Source organism: Choloepus didactylus, chromosome 25 (assembly GCF_015220235.1).
Source record: "Choloepus didactylus isolate mChoDid1 chromosome 25, mChoDid1.pri, whole genome shotgun sequence".
Lineage (NCBI taxonomy): Eukaryota > Metazoa > Chordata > Mammalia > Pilosa > Megalonychidae > Choloepus > Choloepus didactylus.
In genome coordinates, this window is record NC_051331.1 from 1,508,636 (window position 1) to 1,530,144 (window position 21,509).

At 62.3% G+C, this 21,509-nt stretch overlaps 1 protein-coding gene across 8 annotated transcripts in view; it reads left to right on the plus strand.

Moving 5' to 3' along the window:
- MAST3 (microtubule associated serine/threonine kinase 3) overlaps positions 1–20,973 on the plus strand; it is a 30,298-nt gene extending 9,325 nt beyond the window's left edge. For 4 of the 8 annotated variants that reach the window (XM_037817974.1, XM_037817972.1, XM_037817977.1 and 1 more), the window contains 25 exons: positions 4,292–4,380; positions 4,461–4,533; positions 5,099–5,198; positions 5,565–5,725; positions 5,828–5,903; positions 6,088–6,297; positions 6,385–6,486; positions 6,699–6,831; positions 7,999–8,057; positions 8,416–8,501; positions 8,796–9,004; positions 9,128–9,266; positions 11,833–11,965; positions 12,208–12,373; positions 12,886–12,987; positions 13,373–13,495; positions 14,317–14,426; positions 15,241–15,422; positions 15,851–16,095; positions 16,515–16,724; positions 16,842–17,071; positions 17,320–17,442; positions 18,098–18,234; positions 18,325–18,506; positions 19,211–20,973. In XM_037817974.1, the coding sequence (XP_037673902.1) occupies positions 4,292–4,380; positions 4,461–4,533; positions 5,099–5,198; positions 5,565–5,725; positions 5,828–5,903; positions 6,088–6,297; positions 6,385–6,486; positions 6,699–6,831; positions 7,999–8,057; positions 8,416–8,501; positions 8,796–9,004; positions 9,128–9,266; positions 11,833–11,965; positions 12,208–12,373; positions 12,886–12,987; positions 13,373–13,495; positions 14,317–14,426; positions 15,241–15,422; positions 15,851–16,095; positions 16,515–16,724; positions 16,842–17,071; positions 17,320–17,442; positions 18,098–18,234; positions 18,325–18,506; positions 19,211–19,734 (3,904 nt within the window). In that variant the 3' untranslated portion in view covers positions 19,735–20,973. Of the gene's footprint in view, positions 1–2,056; positions 2,286–4,291; positions 4,381–4,460; positions 4,534–5,098; positions 5,199–5,564; positions 5,726–5,827; positions 5,904–6,087; positions 6,298–6,384; positions 6,487–6,698; positions 6,832–7,998; positions 8,058–8,415; positions 8,502–8,795; positions 9,005–9,127; positions 9,267–11,832; positions 11,966–12,207; positions 12,374–12,885; positions 12,988–13,372; positions 13,496–14,316; positions 14,427–15,240; positions 15,423–15,850; positions 16,096–16,514; positions 16,725–16,841; positions 17,072–17,319; positions 17,443–18,097; positions 18,235–18,324; positions 18,507–19,210 lie in introns of those variants that run through there. The other 4 variants (XM_037817976.1, XM_037817971.1, XM_037817973.1 and 1 more) reach the window with 3 other exon arrangements.
- Positions 20,974–21,509: the final 536 nt, after the last annotated feature.

A 21,509-nucleotide genomic window follows, 5' to 3' on the forward strand; every position in this document is an offset into this window, starting at 1 on the left:
AGGCAAACGGATGGGACCTGCACCCTGGGAGAGGGAGTCACCCGACGTGAGGTTTGTTGGGGTGCTGGGAAGCCATGGTGGGTATGTGAGCAGAGGAGGGTGTGATCTGGTGGGCCGCATGATCATTGGCGAGGACAGACTTTTGCCCACGGCTGTTGGCACTCTGGATTATCAGCTGCAGCCTGTTCTGCAGAGGGGTAAACTGAGGCCAGATGGGCGTGGGAGATGCAACTGTTGGGGATGCCAGGGCAGTGAGCGCAGTGGGGGTGTGTAGGTGGAGCCGGTGTGACCAAGGCTGGGGATGGGGGTTACTTCCTTACCGAGTGTGTGCAGAGGTGTGTCACCGCTTGCAGGAACAAGTGTGTTAGCAGGTGGTGATGTTTAAGACCGTGGCTTGTTCCCACTCGGGTCCCCTCTGAGGAGGGCTTGTGGGTGTTGCAAACTCAACATAGCCCCCCAGGACTCACAATGTCCCCCATGCAGGAGGCTGAGGCCCCTGGGGTCGCCAGCAACTTCTCCCACCCTTCCTGCCCCTCGGCCCCAAGTGCACCCACTTTTCTCCACTGCCCCAAGTCCCCCCCTCCCTGAGCTCCTGCTGCCTCCACTCCTGTCTCTGATGACCCATGATCCCCAGGGCAGCCATGGGGGGGGGAGCATTTACAAACATGGATCAGATCTTGCCCTCCTCCTGTTCACACACCCTCCATGGCTCCCTATGACTCTCGCAGCAAAACCTCATTCTTCCGTGCAGCCCATCTCTCCTTCAGTCCTGCCTCAGGGCCTTTGCACAAGCTGTGCCCTTGGCCTGGGACACACTTTTGCCACCGCTGGTCCTTCTTCCTCAATGTCTCAGCTGCATCACCGCTTCCTGAGTGGCTTCCCCCGCCAAAGTCGTCCTTCTTCACCATCACCCCCGATTTCCTTCCTCGTCTTTAGTGTTCGAATTTATCTTGTTCGTTTAATTGTTTCCTGTTTCCTCTCCCACCAGACTTGGAGATCCCCCAGGGCAGGGAATTTGTGTGTCCTGGTCCCCACTGCTCAATAAATGTCGAGGGCACGAACAGTCAGTTATGGGTGTCTGAGCCCCGGGTCTGGGTGGCCTGAGGGGCATCAGCAGGGGCACTGGGTGTGGAGGGGACGGGGTGGGTCTGAGGGAACTTGGGAAGCAGCGCCAGTGGAGAGAGGGCTGGACGGGGTGTCATGCCCTCCATGTCCTGTTTCATCACGTGTGTCCCATCATGCAAAGAGGAAGCATTAATTCACAGCCTACTGTGTGCCTGGAGACGGTGGTGTGCACCTACTGCATCTCCACACGCACTCTCTGTTCACTGCGGGCAATGTCGCAGGCGGGGAAACTGAGGCTGGGAACTAGCCTGGTGCTAACATTTACAGAAGGCTTCCGGGGTGCTGCTGTGGGCGCTGCCTGCCGTCTATTAACTCGTGCAATTCTCATGGCAGCCCAGTTCTCCCCATTTCACAGATGAGACCGAGGCTGGAGACGCTAAGTCAGACACCCGATTCCTGACCCAGTCACGTTGGTGGCCTTTCCCATCACCCCGGGACAGAGCGGGTCAGAAGCCCCCCACTCAATTCACCAAACAGTCCCTCTGAGCCAGCCCGGTGCGAAGAGATGCCGGGACCCCCAAGAGCCCCGAGCCTGCGGGGACAGAGCCAGAGGCACCCCCCACCCCCGCTCTGGTCCGTGGGACTAGGGGCGCGCCCCGAGCAGCCCGGGGGACTTCCTGGAGGAGGGGCGCTGGAATTTTCCAGGCAGGAAGGGCGCTCTGGGAAGTGGAGCCCGCGTGGGCCAAATGCCTAGCGGCCTGAGGGCTTGAGAGCCGCGCTGCGGAGGTTGACATTTGGAGAGAGGAAGCCACACGCCCCGCCCCCGCCGCCCTGGAGACGCCCCGCCCCCGCCTTAGCAACGCCCCGCCCCCGTCGCCTGCCGCCTTAGCAACGCCCTGCCCCCGCCGCCCGCGGCCCTGGAGACGCCCCGCCCCCGCGGCACCACTTCCGCGCCGGCTCGCCCCGCCCCCGCCAGGCCCCGCCCCGCGCTCGCTGGGCGCGCTCCCGGGCGCGCGCTTCCGCCGTCGCCCCCGGCTCCCCGCGCCGACCCCGCCGGCCGAGGTTCGCGCCCCGCCGCCCCGGCTGCGCCCCTCCCGGGCCTCGGGCGGCGGCGGCGCAGACAGCAGCAGCATGTCCGACCCCAGCTACTGGACGGCGGTGGCGGCGCCGGGCCACCGCAGCCGCCTGGCCAAGGGCGCGCTGCTGCAGCGCTCCAAGAGGTAGGGGCCCGGGGCGGGGTGGGGGGGCTTCGGGACCCCGGTGTCCCCGGGGTGGTCCCAGCCACCTCCCTGCGCCCCCTCCACCCGCACCCTCCCGTTGCCTGGCCTGGGGGCTCCGGATGCTGGGGTGTCGCAGCTGGGGTGGGGGAACGACGAGAGGAAGCAGCAGGTTGGGGCTGAGCCAAGGCTCGAACCCGCATCCCCGGGCTGGGAGGAGCTCGGGAGGGGGCTTCTGGGAGAAACCGAGGCGGGTCTGCAGCGGGGCCGCGTCGACGGAAACGTTGGTGTCGTCGCAAACATCAGCTGCACGAAGCTGGCGTGGGGGCGGAATGGCGGGAGCCTGGCATCGCTGGACTTCTGTTTCAGCCTCAGTTTCCCTTTCTGAAAAGTGGAGGGGCTAAGCTCCAGGGCCGTGGTCCCCAACGGACAGGGGTCAGGTTCTGGCCCAGCCATGCCCTGGCTGTGCATCCTCGGGCAGTGCCTTAACCTCTCTGCTCAGTTTTCTCAGGACTGGGCTGGAGGGGGAACCCCAAGGGTTGGAAACGGGGCCGGGGGGGGTTGCAGGCAGAGGCTTGGGGGTACCCCCAACGCCCAGTCGCCGGCTTGCCATCTCTTCCTGGTGCTGGGGAGCCACGGAGGATGTGGGGCAGCTCAGGGATGAGATGTGAGAAGGGTGCTGGGCCCCTGCTTCCTGCCACGTGTTCTCTGTTGTGTCCTGAGTACCACGTGGTGGTGGTTTGTTGGCTAGAACAGGGGGTGCAGCTTTTCGGTGTCCCTCAGGGAGGGCTAAGGAGACCCTCCCCACATGCTCGGGGCGTGTCTCCCTGGAGACCTCAGATTTTGCTGGGTTTCAGGAAGCCCCCCCTGAGAGCAAGGGAGACGACGCCCCAGCGTTTTCCCCAAAGGCTGTAGGATGCCGGGGTGGGGGAGCTGCAAGGTGGAGTCAGGGCCAGGGGCAGTGGGGTTGACAGGAAGTTTTGCAGGAGCCTGTGGGTTTCACTTTTGCATCTGCGCCTGGAGCTGGGGAACCATCCCCTGCAGCGGTTGTCACTTGTGGGCCTCGGTTTCCCCAGCTGGGAAGTGGGTGCCGCAGGTTGGGATGGACGCCCGTCATGCTTCCTCGCTGGGGAGCTCCTTCCCGCGCTCAGCATGTGCACACCAGGCCTCACCGCGTGGCATTCATTGCACCCTCCCACCGCCCCTCCAGGCTCACCCACGGGGAAACTGAGGCCCGGGGGCCGGGCCACTCCCCTCTGCTCGCCTTTCTAGCTGTGCTCCCTGCTCTGCGGCCCTGAGGCTTCTCCCCTCCCTCCCTGCAGGTTCTCCCGCACGGCTGAGCCGCGTTGGCGGCTTGGGGAGTGTGGGCTGCGGTGCTCCTGGAGCACAGTTGTTGCCGAGTGACTGCTGGGGGCAGGGGGCTGGGGGCGGGGAGGGGGGGATGCTCCCAACTTCCCTCTGCCAAGGCGGGCCCTGTGGGAACAGCCGAGAGCTGGGGGGACAGAGGGACATGTGTGGTCGGAGTTCTGCGAAGAATGAAGTCCAGCACCCATTTTTCCCGCAGATCGGGTTGACATTTTGGGGGAAGCTCTTTGAGGAGGGACACTTGCCGAGACTGGGGGTGCGTCGAATGAACTGGGGCCCTGCCTCAAGCTACCTGTAGGCTCCGGGGCTCCCCGCTGTCTGCCTGGGGAGCTGATTGTTGGGGGACCTGGCCTCTGTGAGCACAGCAGCTGGCCCAGGGGCCCCCGGCCACGGGCAGGGCCCACCGGAGGCTGTGAACCCTTCACACCCCTGCCAGCAGGACCGGAACGTTCTTAACAATAGTGACACGCGTCCCTCCTGTGCCACGGCCCTAACAATAGCTGACACGTGTCCTGTCCTCACTCCTCTGGGCCTTGGGGCCGTGGGGAGCAGCGGGGGTTGCAGTGCCCGCTCCGGCCGGGCATGAGCTCCCCTGCGCCCGGGAGCTGGGGTACAGCCCCCTGATCTTGCTGTGCCCCCTCCAGCTGCCGCAGCGGGAACCGCAAGAGCCTGGCAGTGGGCACGCCCTCGCCGACACTCTCCCGGCCCCTGTCGCCGCTGTCGGTGCCAACGGGTGAGTGGTGTAAGCGGGTGGGGGGCCTGGCATCCTGCCCCTCCGCCTGCTGACTCAGTTTCCCTCCCACCTCCCTGCAGCAGGCAGCAGCCCCCTGGACAGTCCGCGCAACTTTGCCGCCGCGTCTGCTCTCAACTTCCCCTTTGCCCGGAGGTGAGTGGCCGTGGTGTGGGCGCAGCAGGTGCAGAGGCTGGCGGGGGCCCCCGCTTGGGGCTGGACCTGCCCCCTCACGTGACTTTCCCCTCCCCCGGCCCCGGCCTGGCTGCCGGCTCCCACCCCCGGAAAACACACGGCCTCCTGCAGCCACATCCCGCACCCCGACAGGTAAAATCTGTGGAGAGAGGGTGGCACCCGGTCCCCAAATCATTAATTCACTTCAGCACGGATCAGGTGCCTCCTGGGCACTGCAATTCCACTCATTCATTCATTCGGCATTTATGGAGTGCCCGCTGGGTGCCGGGCCTTGCTGAGGGCTGAGGATGCAGCCAGGAGTGGGGGAGTAAATTCTGGCCCTCAGGTGGTCCACAGTCTGGAGGCTGGGGGGCGGTCAGGGAGGGCTTCCCGGAGGAGGCATCTGAAGGACAAGCAGAAAGCAGTCAGTGGACACGGTTACCCTGCAACAAGCACCTCGCTGGCGTCCCTCATGGCAGTGTCCACCGTTTGGCCCCACGGCCAGGGGGCTGCGCCTTCTCTCCAGCGCTTCTTGTCCCCCCTTCAGGGCTGACGGCAGAAGATGGTCCCTCGCATCCCTCCCGTCGTCCGGCTATGGAACCAATACGCCCAGCTCCACCGTCTCGGTACCTTGGCAGGATGGACAGGCGCGTTGGGGGGAGGCTGTGTCTTTGGTTTTTCTTTGGGTTTTGGATAGTTGTCCAGTCAACAAACATCTTGGCTGATTTCTCTGCTGCCACATCTGAGAGGACCTAGCTCTGGCCCCCAGGAGCCCCTAGTTTGGGGGACATGGACATCCCCAGCCCGTGGAGTCAGGGGCTGTCAAGGGGGCAGGAAGGGAGGGCTTTGTGAAGCAGTGGGCATTGGAGCTGGGGTTTTGAGGGATGTGTAGGAGTCAGGTGAGAGGTGGGACATGACAGCCTTAGCTGTCAGGCAGCAGCCTGGGCCTTGAGGGGTGGAGTTGAGGGTCCTGCCTTGGCACTGACCATGCACCCCTGCCCTGGACCCCTTAGTCGAGCTCGTCCTCCCGGGAACACCTCCACCAGCTGCCCTTCCAGCCCACACCGGACGAGCTGCGCTTCTTGTCCAAGCACTTCCGCAGCTCCGAGAGCGTGGCCGACGAGGAGGGTGGCCACCGCTCGCCTCGCCTGCACCCCCGTTCCCGCAGCCTCAGGTGCGCCATGACCGCCCCGCGCCTCTTCTTCTGTTCTGGTCTCTGACCCTTGACCAGTTTGGCTCAGGACCCCACATCACAGGGCAACTCTTTCCCTTTCAGCCCGGGACGCACATCAGGGAACTTCGACAACGAGATCGTCATGATGAATCACGTGTACCGGGAGAGGTTCCCCAAGGTAGGCAGAGCGGGGTGGGCGGCCCAGCCCAGCTCCCTGCACCCCATAGCCCTCAGGATGCTCTGGTGCCCTGGCGCCCTGGCAGGCCTCGTCCATCCCTCCATCTCTCCATGTCCCTCTGTGCCCCTGGCTCTGCTGCTCCCGGGCCCATCCTCTGACCATGCCGCCCGACTGCCCCTGCCAGGCCACGGCGCAGATGGAGGGCCGCCTGCAGGAGTTCCTGGCTGCCTTCACACCTGGCGACCGGCTGGCGCTGGCCGATGGCGTCCTGGGGTTCATCCACCACCAGATCGTGGAGCTTGCCCGCGACTGCCTGGCCAAGTCCGGGGAGGCACTCGTCACCTCCCGCTACTTCCTGGAGATGCAGGAGAAGCTGGAGCGGCTGCTGCAAGATGTGTGTGGGGTGGGAGCTGGGGCTGGGGTCCCCGGGCAGGGCGGGGCCGAGGGACCTGCCGTGACATCCCCGCCCACCTGCCCCCAGGCCCACGAGCGCTCGGACAGCGAGGAGGTGGGCTTTGTCGTCCAGCTGGTCCGCAAGCTCTTGATCATCATCTCCCGGCCGGCGCGGCTGCTTGAGTGTCTGGTGAGCCTCTTTGCTCGCAGCCGGGCGCGGGGTCTGGGCTGGGAGACCTCCAGGCCTGATGAACCTGCCTGAGATCCCTGGGCTGGGGGTGGCTTCCCGAGGGATGTGCCAGAGCTGCAGGGAAGGGTGTTCTGGGCAGCGGGAACAGCATGTGCAAAGGCCCAGAGGTGGTTCGGAGCAGCAGCCCAGCTGAGCAGCTCCTCTGCCCCTAGGAGTTTGACCCCGAGGAGTTTTACCACCTGCTGGAGGCGGCCGAGGGCCAGGCCCGCGAGGGCCAGGGTATCAAGACAGACCTGCCACGGTACATCATCGGGCAGCTGGGACTGGCCAAGGACCCGCTGGAGGGTAAGCCGGGAGGAGCTGGGATTTGAACCTGGGCCCAGTCGACCCAGTGCTCCCCACCATTCCCATCTCTCTGTGGTCCTTCCCTCAGCACCTGCAGGGCCCGCAGTGGGGAGAGCGCCCAGGGTCCTGGGGTTATGGGGCCAGGTAGCCCCAGCTCAGACCCCCTGGCCTGCTGGGGCCTCGTCCTCAATCACCAAATCGAGAGGGTCGGTGCTGTGAACCCCCAGAGTTCCCACTTCCAAGCCACTGTGGCCTAGGAAGCTGGATGCAGAATATATAGTCAGGATAGGGGAGCCAAGGGAGGCTGGATGAGCATCAGATCTGGATGCTTGGGGGAGAGGGTGACCCGGGGTGACCCTGAGCTGGCACCTTGCCTGGTGAGGGGGCTGGGCTGGGAAGGAGAGGGGCCCCCCCGTTCATGGTTCGCTGTTGCTGTGTTAAACCCTGGAATGTGGCTGCTGCTGCCCGTTTGAAGCTGAGGAAACTGAGAGCGAGCACAGCTTTAGACTCAGGGGTGGCAGCAGCCGCCCGCTGGCCTCTGTTCTCCCGTCTGTAAACGCAGATGACACGGGTGGCGGCTGCAGGGCGGTGGATGGTGGGGACGAGCAGGAAGTGGCCCTGTGGGCGGTGACTGCTGCTGCGGAAGTGGCTCATCCCCCGGCAGGGCTGGGCTTGAGCCTGCCCCATCCCAGCCTTGCTCCACGGCCACCGTCACTGCCATCATTGCCACCATCATGGCTCATCATGTGATCACTTGGTGCTGCCCCCTTGCCTAACCCTGGGGGTGGGAAACAATGGGGTCTCCTTGGACCCGTGCCTTGGGTTGAGGGGAACACTAGGAGCCCGAGACCCAGGGGTTACACAGAGGTGCAGAGTTGGGGTTTGAACACCCTGGATGATCTGTAGTCTGGGCTTTCCACTGCTCATTCTAGAAAGTTCCCCATTATTGCATAGTCTGGCCTGCCAAGATTTGCCTGAGACCTGGATACAGTAGGGTCTTGGTGAGAGAAACGTGGGAGCTGGTCACCATGTTCCCAGCTCAGGCCGGGCCCCGGAGGCCTCGGGAAATCTCGGGGTGATGGCTCAGAGAGGGGCGGGGGACAGGCCTGTCATGAAGCAATGGACAGGGTACAGTGGCCCTGTTTGAGATTGCCCTTCTTCTTGCAGAGATGGTAACACTGAGTCACTTTGATGGAGGACAGGCCCCTGCACCCCAGTCCCCAGAGGTGAGTTGCAGAGCTTCAGGGCCCTCCCACCTGACTTGTCCTTTCCAGAGGAGCTGGGTTTGCTGATATTTTGCATGTAGTAGGCACTTAATAAATGCTTATGACTTTGGGGGCAGTGGGATTAAGTGGGACTATCCTGTGAGGGGTATGAGAAGTGAGGTTGGAAGGGGCATGGGAAGGTGGGTTTTGAAGGATGCGTAGGAGTTTGCTGGGAGGAAAGGCACAGCTTGGGCAAAAGCTCAGAAACTTGGAAGCTGGTTTTGAGTGGTTTGGATGTGGGAGGAAGATCAGGTGCTAGGATCAGCTGTTTGGACCTGGGGGCAGAGGATCCTGAGCCCCTCCTGCCCCCCACCCTCAGAGCCGGTCCCTAGTCGGCCCTTCACGGAGGAAGCCATGCGAGAGTGACTTCGAGACTATCAAGCTCATCAGCAACGGGGCCTACGGGTGAGCCTTTGGGTCTGCAGAGTCTGCAGGGATGGCTGAGGCCTCTCACACAGGCTTCTGGGGTGTGCAGGCGTGGAAACTGAGGCCTGGAGAGGGAAGCAGGTGTCCAAAGAGACAAACGCACTTAGGGAGGGGGCTGGGACGGTTCCATCCACAAGCCCCGCCCTTACCTGCCCCAGAGGACCGTGGCGCGCACCTGGGGGGGCGGCTGCTTGGGGGGAGGGGCCGGGTCAGGGAGAGGGGTGTCCCGGCGGAGGGCGCTGCAGGGCAGAGGCTGAGCGGGCCGCCCCGCAGGGCCGTCTACCTGGTGCGGCACCGGGACACGCGGCAGCGCTTCGCCATCAAGAAGATCAACAAGCAGAACCTGATGCTGCGCAACCAGGTGCAGCAGGTGTTCGTGGAGCGCGACATCCTCACCTTCGCCGAGAACCCCTTCGTGGTCGGCATGTTCTGCTCCTTCGAGACGCGCCGCCACCTCTGCATGGTCATGGAGTACGTGGAAGGTGCGCAGGGGGCGCGCGGCTCCGCCTCAGGCCGCTCCGGGGGCCCAGGCTGCGCGGGGAGGGGGTGCGGGGGGCCGGGGGCATTGCCGGGAGGGCCCCCGTGAGCGCGCCCCCCGCCCGCAGGCGGCGACTGCGCCACGCTGCTGAAGAACATGGGCCCGCTGCCCGTGGACATGGCCCGCATGTACTTCGCCGAGACGGTGCTGGCGCTCGAGTACCTGCACAGCTACGGCATCGTGCACCGCGACCTCAAGCCCGACAAGTGAGCGCGCGCGGGCCGGGGTGGGGCCTCTGGGGGCGGGGCCTGGGCAGCGGGGCGGGGCCTCGAGGCCAGAGAACCGTCGCGGGGGCGGGGCATGGGCTGCATGGGGCCTGTGGACGGCTCCTGGGGACAGTTAGGCTGTATGGGGCGGGGCCTGGCCGCGGGGCGGGGCTTCAAGGCCAGAGAACCACCGCGGGGGCGGGGCCTCGGGAGGGTGGGGCCTGGGCTGCATGGGGCCTGTGGACTGGGCTCCTGGGGACGGTTAGGCTGTATGGGGCGGGGCCTGGGCCGCGGGGCGGGGCTTCAAGGCCAGAGAACCACCGCGGGGGCGGGGTCTGGGCTGCATGGGGCCTGTGGGCGGGGCTACTGAGGCGGGGCCTGAGCTGTGGGGCAGGGCTTTGAGGCCAGAGAGCTGGGCGGGACCTGGGCCGTGGGGCGGGGCTTCAAGACCAGAGAGCCACTGCGGGGGCGGGGCCTGGACTGCGCGGGTCCTGTGGGCGGGGCTACTGGATTGGGGTTGGGCTGTATGGGGCGGGGCCTGGGCCGTGGCGCTGGGCTCCGGGGTGGGCGACCGCGCTGCAGGGGCGGGGCTGCGGGGAAGGCAGAGCCCAGCGCAGCGGAAGGGTTCTCATGGGGTGGGCCCCAGGCGCTTAGGGGTGGGGTCTCAGGCTGGGAGCCCCCCAGGACTGGACTGTGCTGGTATTAGGGACCTCTGCTGCATGCAGAAGCAGGATGTGCAGATGTGAGCCGGAGGTGTACGGAGGAGCCGAGAGCAGACACTTGGCAGGCACCTGCCATTGGCAGGGGAAGGACAGTGCGCTCTGGAGCTGCTCCTGGGCAAGGGAAGGAAACGTGCACTTAAGAGGCACCAGCTGTGTACAGGGGAAGGGACCGTGAGCTTCAGGAGCCCCTTGTGTATGAGGAAAGGGACAGTGCACGTCTTCAGCGCCTGCTGTGTTCTACTGCAGTGAACAGGAAGAGAGGACATGGGTTTTGAGAGCCTCGGGACTTTATTTTATTCTAGCATCTAGTAAGCACCTACTGTGTGCCAGGCCTCAGTGGGTAACTGGGAGACACAGGTTTGAGTGTAAAAATCCTCACGCTTTGTAACCCTGTGTGGTTTCAGAGCACTGCCTGGTGCATTTATTGAGCATCTGCTGTGTACAGAGGAAGGGTCTTGCTGTTTATTCAGTGGGTAAAATGCCCGCTCGTTTCTCGGATAGTTGCAGTGAGGAGCTGGGAATATAGCGTTGAGGACGCTTTGTAGTTTGCCCAGCTGAGGGAAAAAGCAAACGTGTATTTGGCACCTGCTGAGAGGCCTTGTCCTTCAGGGTGGATTGGGGCAGGGGGCAGGGTCAGAGAACGATCGTGGGGTGTTCTGAGACCCCAGGGCAGCACCTGCCCCTTCTGAGCCCAGGTCCCTCATCTGCAAAATGGAGGAGGAAGCTCCCCCCCCACCCCCCCAGGCCTTCCGGAAGGGATAGGAGCGCACAGCAGGTGCTTGAGAAGTATATTCTCCTTTTCACTCAGAAAAATTCAGATGCACCCAAAGTCCTGCCACTGCCAGTCCCCATTACTCAACTTCCGCAGTGAACAACACTGTTCAACCCCTCTCCCTCCCACTGGGTGATCTGAAACTCATCATTTCATTTGTAAGAAAGTAAATGAATTGTAAATAGCACATGCAGTCACTGCTCAAGAAATAGGCATTTTTTGACAGAGGGTATGACTATCGGCGCTCAAGAAGGTTTGTTGTTGTAACGGTGGGTGGCCAGGGGTCTGCTGGCGAGGGTTTGGTTTTAGAAAATGAGGGCTGCCCCCCGGTAACTGCACAAGTGTTTTCTACATCAGGTGTTTACAGTAGTTACTCAAGAAATGTGCCTTATTTTTAAAAACATGAGATGTACATAGGCACATGGGCATGTTTCTTTACAGAGGAGGCACCAAGTAAATGGTTTATCAGACAACGGATATGCACAAAGAGTTCTCGGGGAATTTATCTTTCAGAGGCAGAGGGACACAGGAGGCAATGTGAAAATGTGACTTTATAAAGCTGCTGGATATGATCCTGTCGTTTAAGAAAATATACAAGAAATTACAAAGTTCACATAGGAATGCAGATTTTTCAAAAATGGGTGCATACACGAGGTGTGCAGAAATATTTCTTTATACACAAGTGCTCAAGATATGTTCATGGGACTGCAAATCATAGGTGCTCCCAAAGCGTTTGGTTTGTTAGAATAATGGATGCAGGGGCTGCGTGTACAAAAATATCCTGTAAATGCCACCAGCAATGCTCAGGGATGCTTTGGCACGTGACAGGGTGTTGTCAGGAGATTTATTTTTGAACAGCTGAGTATACAGTAGGCACTCGATGCCACCCCATATGCAGCCAGCGGGTGCCCAGAGATGTTTGCTTGATAATGCAGTGGCTGCTAACGTGGCTGTGCACACTGGGTGATTTCTAGTTGCTTGGGGTTGGACCACCTGATCACCCCCCTGCAGCTCTGGGAGAGGCGAGTTCTTTGTGGTTCCCCAACCCTGACTCCCTGACTCCCACCTACAGCCTGCTCATCACCTCGCTGGGCCACATCAAGCTGACTGACTTCGGCCTGTCCAAGATTGGGCTTATGAACATGGCCACCAACCTCTACGAGGGCCACATCGAGAAGGATGCCCGGGAGTTTGTGGACAAGCAGGTGCGCTGGGGCGTGGCCTCCCCCATCAGCCTGGAGCCTGGCCTCCCGCACTCACCTGACTGCCAGGGAAAGTGAGGGACTCGGGTAGACAAGAGGAAGGGTTTTGAGGGATGCATAGGAGTTCACCAGGGAATAAAACAAGCTTCCCCAGAACTCCCACCCCTTGTTCCTGGCCCAGCTCCCCCTCTCTCCCAGTCTCCCCAGCTGGGGCCGACCTCAGTTTCCCTACTCCACTGGCCCAGGTGTGCGGGACGCCCGAGTACATCGCGCCGGAGGTGATCTTCCGCCAGGGCTACGGAAAGCCAGTGGACTGGTGGGCCATGGGCGTGGTGCTCTACGAGTTCCTTGTGGGCTGCGTGCCCTTTTTTGGGGACACACCGGAGGAGCTCTTCGGGCAGGTGGTCAGCGGTGTGTACCCCCCTCCACCTGCACCCCTGTGGCCCCGGTTTCACAGCCTGCCCCAGCCTGCCCCACCCAGTTCTCGGCAGCGGCTCCCTGGGTCGGGGGAGGGGGCGCTCCAAGTGGGGGTGGGGCCCTGGGGATGCAGTGGAGGAGAAAGAGAGACAGATGTCCCGTCCCTGGTGGGAAGCCCCTGAGTATGTAGGACAAATAAAGAGATTAAGGAGCAGAGAGGAAAATGCCAAGGAGAAGGGGGTTGTGGGGTTGGGGGTGGGGGGCAGGGTTAGGAAGATGTACAGCATGCAGGGGGCAGCTGCATTAAGTAGGGGCTCATGGAGCAAAGACCTGAAGGCCCAAGAGAGGGAGCCCCAGGATGGGGGTGGGGGGCTCTGGGGGCAAAGACTGAGGTAGGGTGGAAGGGGCAGAGCGGGCTGTGGGAACAAAGGTAGGGAGTAGGGGGTGGTGGGGGGAGGATAGGGAGGGCCGGCTGACCCCCTCAGGACTTCCCTCCCTCGTTTCAGATGAAATCATGTGGCCAGAGGGAGACGAGGCCCTTCCAGGAGACGCCCAGGACCTCATCTACAGGCTGCTCCGGCAGAGCCCGCTAGACCGTCTGGGGACCGGTATGTCCACAGGGGGCGGGGCCCTGGTAAACAACTCTATTTCGTAGGCTGCACAGACGAGGGGACTTGGAGCTGGGGTTTTGAAGGATGCATAGGAGTTCACCAGGGACGAGCTGGGGTTTTGAAGGATGCATAGGAGTTCACCAGGGAAGAAACAGCAGGTCACTGGAAGCTTCATCCCGAGGTCCCAAAGACCCAGCCTAGGGGATCCCACTGGCCCAGCTCCCCCACCCACACAATATTTGGGATTCAAGCAGCCACCCCTTGGTGTGTCCACTTCAGGAGATTCCTCCCTGCCACGTGTCTGGCCGCCCACTCGTTTGGCACTGGCTGTTGGCCGGGGGGTGGAGGGGGGCCTGTGGGACTCAGCTGAGTGTGTCTGCAGGCGGCACCCACGAGGTGAAGCAGCACCCCTTCTTCCGAGCACTGGACTGGACGGGGCTTCTGCGCCACAAGGCTGAGTTTGTGCCGCAGCTGGAGGCCGAGGACGATACCAGCTACTTCGACAGTAAGTGGGGGGCACTGTGCCGTCCCACAGTCCCCTGGGGCAGGGAGGGGGTGTTTGCCAGGGACCCTGCCTGAGCTTGGCACCTCGCCCTGTCCGGCCTGGAGCTTCCAATTTCCTGAGTATTCTGAGAAGTTGGGGGGCGTGTCTGGCATTTCCTGTGAGTCCAGGAGGAAGACGCTAGAACCCTCCTCGGCTTGCAGAGGGGGAAACCAAGGCACTATAATACTCTTGCCTCCTGGGTATCTGGCTCTGACCTAGCATGGGGCTGGGCTGTCCCTTGCCCGTCCATCTGTTGCACAGGAGGGTGGGGCACCGCTCCAGCCGGTTCTTGTTTGTGGAGGGGCCTCCCTCGGGGTGCAGTGAGTGGCCGCAGCCGAGTCTCCATGTCCTGGCTCGGGGCTCCAGCCAGACGCTGAGTGAACGCCCTCGGTTTCCAACACTGCCTCCAGGGCCTGCTGCCTGATCTTGAGCACGACAGGGTTCCGCTCTGACCTTCTGTTTCTTCTTCTGTGAAATAGGGAACATCATTTACATCTGAGACACAAGATTTTACCTAATTCTGGGTGTTCCATTTCAAGGGTGGGGAAACTGAGGCTGGAGGCAGGAAGCCCACCTGCAAGCCCACAGCTTTTAGGAACATAGCTGGGCTAGCATCCCAGATACTCGCTCCACCACCCCAACTTTCCTGTGTTTCCTAAATGCATCAGGCATGCTCCCACCTCAGGGCCTTTGCCCTGGGGGTGCCCCCTGCCTGGGGCACCCTCCCCATCACTGCCCAGCCCCGCAGTCCCCTCAGCGCCGGGCCCCTGTCCCTCCTGCAGCCCGCTCTGAACGCTATCGCCACCTGGGCTCCGAAGACGACGAGACCAACGACGAGGAGTCGTCCACCGAGATCCCCCAGTTCTCGTCCTGCTCCCACCGCTTCAGCAAGGTGGGGCGTGGGGCCCATGTTGATTTTTATGGACTTTTATTGTGGTAAAACATGCGTAATATGACATCGGCCTTTATAACCGTTTTAAAGGGAATAATTAGTGGTGTCAGGTACATTCACGTGGTGACAACCACTTCTATCTTGTTCCAGAACATTTGTGTCACCCCAAAGGAGACCCCTTACCATTTGTTTCAGTCACCACTCCCCAGTCCCCCACAAGCGCTCAGCTGCTGCCGTCTCTAGGGATTTGCCTGTTCTGGACGTTGCATATAAATGGAATCAGACAATATTTGGCCTTTTGCACCTGGCTTCTCTCTAATGTTTCCGAGGTCCGTCTGTGTGGGAGCATGGATCAGCACTTCTTTACTTTTTACGGCTGAATATTCCATTGTACGAGGCACTGCATTTAGTGGAACCGTTTATCCATCAATGGACATTTGGGCTGTTTCCACCTCCTGTCTGTCTGTTGTGCACAGAGCCGCTGTGCTGCATGTTGTTTTGTGGCCTCTCAAAGTTTAACATAGATTCCTTCCTTCTTTCCTTCATAACATGATCCTCTGCGCTTCCTGTTTCCTGTCCTGGCTGGCAGCAGAAGCGCTGGCGCTGGCCCCCTTGGTAGCTGGGCCACTCTGACCCTCAGTTTCCTCATTTGTACACAAGTGAAAGATTCGACTCTCATGAGGGATGTGGGAGTGAGTGTTTAAGGAAGCGGGTCTCACATAGGAGGTGCTTCACTAAGCCAGATCTTGGGCACGGGTGTGGCTACCTGCCACCACTGTCACTGTTCTCACAGTGATTGTTTATTCCCTTCCAGGTCTATAGCAGCTCTGAGTTCCTGGCTGTCCAAGCGACCCCAACTTTGGCTGAAAAGAGCTTCAGCGAGGCCTGGGAGGAGGGGTGGGAGCGCAGTAGCGAGAGAGAGAACAGCCGCCAGCCAAACACCGAGGTCCGGTACTCGGGAGTGCAAGCAGATCCAGCTTCTGAGACTGCTGGGAGGTAGAGCTGCAAAATCTGAAATTGGAGGGAGCTTCCCAGTGGCCCTGGAGAAAAGGGGCAAATCTATTGGACAGCCATCGGCCCCTGACAACCTTGCCCCATCACTGCTCCCTTCGGCCTACACTTTCACACTTCCAGGCTTTCCCTGCCCAGAATGCCCTTTGCTAACAAATTTCTGTTGGTCCTTCCAAGCCCAGACCCAACAGAAATCATATCTTCTAGAGGATGGGTGTTGGAAGCTGGGTTTTAAAGGATGAATAGGAGTTTTCTAGGCAGATGTGGAAGGTAGGGCTGGCAGAGGGAATGTGTCCTGTATTTGCAAATTGCCTCTAACTCCAGGTTGAGGAGTTGGGATGTGGCCACAAGGGGTGATGGGGTTCCCTGGGGTGCAGATGCCTGGCGATTTCAACATGGGTCCTTCTCTACAGACTGCGGTCCTGGACATCCTCTGGTTCTTCCTGCCATTCGTCCTCATCCCAGCCTGAGCAGGGCCCAAGCCCCTCTCTCCCGAACACCATCAGCCTGGACACGATGCCCAAATTCGCCTTCTCATCAGAGGATGAGGGGGCAGGCCCAGCCCCTGCAGCTCCTGAGAGGCCTGTCTTCATTCTGGGGGAGACTGACCTACCCCCAGTGGCCACCCCAGTGATGCCCAAAACTTCAGGCCTTTCTGGTAGGTGGCACCTGGAGTGGAGGGAAGTGTTGGGGAAAGCTTCCCAGGGAAGGGGCTATTCGGCTTGGGTTTTCAAGGATGTGTAGGAGTTCACCAGTGAGTACATTCATTTGTCTGACAAAGTCTTTAAGATCAGAGTGGCCTCAGAGAGGGTCGTGGCCCCACAAAGACCCCTGATGCACAAATTCCCAGCTTCCTAGGGTCAGGGTGGGGAGGCTTTCTGGAGCTGGGTGGGCTTGCAGAAGAGCTTTCCGAGGACGGGAAGGGTGTGCAGGCAGAGGGATCTGCAGGAGCAAAAGCCAAGAGGTGGGACTGAGAGGAGCCGGCCAGGGAGGAAGGGGCTTGGGCTCCTCTTCGTGGTGAGAGTGAGGGGCACCAGGCTGACGGGTCTGCCCCCTGTCCCCCGCCCCCCTACCCAGCCGATACCGCCGCGCTCAGCCACTCGCGCCTGCGCAGTAACAGCACCGGCGCTCGCCACTCCACGCCGCGGGCGCTGGACCTGGGGCGGGGCCGCCGCCTTGGGGGCTCGAAGGATCCCGCCCCGGAGAAGCCCCGCGTGTCCCCGGGCCGCGGGCGGCGCGTCCCCAAATCGGCCTCGGTCTCGGCCCTGTCGCTTATTGTCACCGCAGGTAGCGCCCGCCCACCTAGGGGTCGGGGAACCGGGGAGAGGCGTTCCCAGGGGAGGAGACCCCAGCAGCTGCGCTGGCCCCTCCCAAGGGCGTGACTCCCCCCACCGCTCCCCGCAGACGACGGCAGCAGCGGTGGCCCCCTCGTGAGCCCCCTGTCCCCTCGCTCGCTGTCCTCCAACCCGTCCTCCCGCGACTCCTCGCCCAGCCGCGACCCGTCCCCCGTGTGTGGCAGCCCGCGGCCCCCCATCGTCATCCACAGCTCGGGCAAAAAGTACGGCTTCAGTCTGCGCGCGGTCCGCGTCTACATGGGCGACAGCGACGTCTACACCGTGCACCACGTGGTCTGGGTGAGCGCCGGGTGCCAGTCCGCCCACCTTAGCGTGGTTTCAGGGTCCGGGGAGGAGGGCGACAAGGGGAGCAGGGACGGCCGTGGGGACAGACGCCCGGGCACCTTCCCTTCCCCAAAGTTCGATCTGTGAACGATCGCCCAGGTCAGGTAAACTAAGGCAGCGGCAGCCTGCGGCGGGAGCCAGCCAGGCTGGGGTCTCTGTCCTGGGGGGCGCAGGGCCTCTGACTCCGCCTTCGCCCCCCCCAGAGCGTGGAGGAGGGGAGCCCCGCCCATGAGGCGGGTCTGCGAGCCGGGGACCTCATCACCCACGTCAACGGGGAGTCAGTGCTGGGGCTGGTGCACATGGACGTGGTGGAGCTGCTGCTGAAGGTGCCCGCCTGGGGTCCCCGGGCCCCCTCCCCACTCCCCGTGGCTCTCCGTGGCCCCCCGTGGCGGCCACCGCATCCCACCGGAGACCCACCTTCTGCTCCACCTCTGGGGCAGGCCCCTCCCTGTGCCTTTTTGAGGCTGGCACAGTCTCACTGAGCCTGGCTGCGTTGCCTCCTCCAGGAAGGCCTCCTTGCCTCCTGGACGCCCCCGAGTCCCTCCCTCTGCCCACCCTGACCCTGTTGTACTGGAGAATCTGCTGCCTTTGCTTCCTCCAGACTGGGCCGGGGTTGGGGGTTGATTCTCCGAGGGGGGAGCTGGGCCCCTCGTTGGGTAGCTCCCGGGACCGGTGGGTGGATCAGCAGTTGGACGGCTCATCGGATGGACGGTCGGGCGGTGGGCGTGTGTCTTTGGCTGAATTCTGGGATGGGGGGTGGGCAGCGGGTGGATGGATGGTGGGCGGAGACCCTGGACGGATGATTGGAGGGATGTGGGGTGGGTGTCCAGTGGAGTCCTGGGAGCGTGTAGAGCGGGACGGCAGGGTCCTGGGATCCCGGCTGGTGGCCGGACAGAGGGGCCTGGGGCGGGTGGGAGTGCCTCTCCTGGCCGAGGCGCCTGGGGCAGGGGGCACCAGGCGACCCCGTCCTCCCGTCGGCAGAGCCGCAACAAGATCGCGCTGCGCACCACGGCGCTGGAGAACACGTCCATCAAGGTGGGCCCCGCCCGCAAGAACGTGGCCAAGGGCCGCATGGCGCGCCGGAGCAAGCGGAGCCGCCGGCGGGAGACCCAGGACAGGTGAGCCAGCCGCGGCGGGGAGCATTGATGGGGAGCCGCGGGGGGGCGGGAGGGGCCGCCCCCGTCTCATCCCGCATCCCTGGTCCCCAGGCGCAAGTCGCTCTTCCGGAAGATCTCCAAGCAGTCATCCGTGCTGCACACCAGCCGCAGCTTCTCATCGGGCCTCCACCACTCGCTCTCCTCCAGTGAGAGCCTCCCCGGCTCCCCCACCCACAGCCTGTCCCCCAGCCCCACCACGCCCTGCCGCAGCCCGGCCCCCGACGCCCCGGCAGGTGGGTGCACCCTGGGTGTGCACCCTGGGAGCCAGGGTGGCTCAGGACCCCAGGAGGGAGGGAGCAGAATTTAGAGGACAGGAGACAAAATGGGCCATCCCAGTCTCCTGGAGTTCAAAGTGCAACCAGTGGGGGAAGAGGGTGATAAAAGACAGATGCAGAGGGCAGCGAAGGGGAAGCTGGGGCTTTGATGGATGCATAGGAGTTCACCAGATCTAGCAGAGGGAACTAGACAGCGGTGATGATGTGCAAGCTGAAGGAAGGGTGGCAGGTGGTTGGGGGATGGATTGTGCAGGGGTTTGAATGCTGGAGTGAAGAGCGGACTTAAATGAGGGGGGCCATGGGTTGCCATAGAGGGTTCATGAGCTGGGGAGGGCATGGTAATGACTGATGTGTTGAAAAGAGAGTTCTCTGACCTAGTGGGACAAGAAAACCCAGAGATTTGACCCAGTCTTGAGGGCCCCCAATCTGGGGGACACAGCAGATTCAGACACCCCGAGCCCCACTGGGTCAAAGCCAGGACTGGAACCCAGAGGGGAGGCTTGAGAAGGCTTCCTGGAGGAGGGGAGGTGGCATCTGGGGCTTTGATGGATGCGGAGGAGTTCACCAGATCTAGGCAGAGAGGAGAGCTTGTGCCAACAACAGAGGTCACCTGCTGGGCACTTGGAGGCAGGTGGCCCTGACCTGGGCCTTGTCACCCACAGACCCCGCGTCCCCACCCAGCGTGTCCCCGAGCTCCAGCAGCCCCGCCTCTCCGGCCACCGCTGCCCACACGCGCCCCAGCTCCCTGCACGGCCTGGCCGCCAAGCTGGGGCCGCCCCGCGTCAAGGGCGGCCGCCGCAAGTCCACCAGCAGCATCCCGCCCTCCCCGCTGGCCTGCTCCCCGGGGCCCGCGCCGCCGCCCCGCTCGCCCTCGCCGCTGCCGGGCCATTCGCCCGCTGGCGCCCGCTCCCCGCGCCTGCGCCGGGGCCAGTCTGCCGACAAGCTGGGCACGGGCGAGCGGCTGGACGGGGAGCCGGGGCGCCGTGGCCGCGGGCCGGACGCCGAGCTGGTGGTCATGAGGCGGCTGCACCTGTCCGAGCGCCGGGACTCCTTCAAGAAGCAGGAGGCGGTGCAGGAGGTGAGCTTCGACGAGGACGCCGCGGGCCCGCCCGGTCTGGTGCCGCGCATTGCGGTGGAGGGGGCCGAGGCGCTGCCCGGAGCCCCTGGGCCCGCGGGGAAGGACTGACCTGGCCACCCGTGGCCTCGAGGCCTGGGGGCCTCACTTCTTCTGTGCAATGGTTTGGTTTTCCCCTAATCGACGCCCCGGACGCCCGGAAGGCGGAAAGCCGTCTGCGTCCGCGCCGGGAGATGGCAACGCAGCCTCGTGTGCAAGGCGATGGGGGCGTCGGAGCGGGGTGGGGTGGCGTTGTAAATAGCAGCAGATCTCCCCCTGCGATTAATTTATTACTTTTTATAAGCGACGGCCCGGCAGCACCGCCCCCACCCCGCGCCCCCTCGCGGCTCTCCTGGCCACACCCCCCACACCTGGGGCCCCGGTGGCAGGCTCCTCCCCCTTGGGCTGAGATGGAAGCACTTTGGACAAGTCTCTCTTGTGTGTTTTCTGTATTTAAGATTTTTGTGTCTCCCTGACCCCATCCCAGTCTTGCCCGATTCCCACGGATTTGAGGGGACAGCCCACCTGCCTGGGCCCAGTTTGGGTAGGATGTGGAGGGTGCACAGCAAGTCTCCCCGCCCCAGAAAACAACAACCTGGACTCCGGACTGGGAGGCCCAAGGCCACTCCCACCGGCTCAGCTGCCCTCCTGGCCCCCTGGAATCTGCCTCCAATCCTGCAGGCTTCAGCAGCCAGGACCCTCCAGTCCACTGAGGGACACTGAAGCCACATGTTTAGGGCCCCCCAGGGAGAGCCCTGATGCTAGACATGGGATTTCCCTCCATATTGGGGTGTGGGGGGTGCAGATAAGAAGTTTGAGAACCAGAACACAGGGTGGAGGCCCAAATTTGAGTTCTGTCTTTGCTGTGTGTCCCTGGGGAAACAGCTGCCCCGCTTTGTGCCTCAGTTTCCTTGTGTTTACAAGAGTAATTCCAACGACTGCTTACTAAGCACCTGCTATGTGCCAAGAGCTTTTACTCGTGGCTTCTCGCTTGCTCAGCCAGCCTTGAGAGGGCCAGAGGGGGTGTGTTTTAACAAAGACCCAGCGAGTCGTGACAGAAGGGAGCATCAGCAAGGCAGACCCTATCATGGGTCGTGGAGGGGCCTGAATGAAGAGTCAGGAAGAAGCACTTGGCACTTCAGAGCCTCCATTTCCCCATTCTGAAGCAGCTGGCAGGATGGCTCAGTCCCACTTGGCAAGGGCACACTCTGTCCCTCCTTGAGACCCCTGTCCAGTGCTGCCTGAGGCTGTGCATGACTTGCCCCACTTCTATCCCAAAGCTGGCAGTGAATAAAAGCCCATATTTACTAAGAGGAGGTCCAGCGTTTGCATTTGTGGGGGGCAGAGTGGAGCAGGGAAAAGTGAGGGGGGGTGAAAGGCCCTTGGCTCATCAAAGTACACCCTGAGCACCCAACCCTCTCCCCCTTCATGTAGCATAACTCGGTCATGCTTCCTGAGGGGTCCTTTGAAGTGGGTTTTGAAGGCTGCATAAGAGTTCGCCATGGAGCAGCTTCTTGAATTCTAATCTGGTCCTGACCAGCTGCCGTCTCGTGTTCATAAAATAAACTAACTTTCCGCCCTTTCCATCCGGGATTTTGCTTGGGATGGGCCCGGCCCTAAGGTTTTAAACCTTCCCGCCCAACCCGAACCGAGCCCAGGCCCAGTGCGTCCAGCTACTTCCGGTAGTCTTGGGAACCATCTGGGCAGCCTCCCTGCTTCCGAATGTCTTCGGCTATTTCCGTAAACCATCGGTGGCACCAATGCAAAATCTCAGTTTCGGACTTCCGCGGACAGGGATCGTGGTCGTTCGGCTGTTTCCGGAAAAGCTCTGCTTTCTCCGCTCCGCC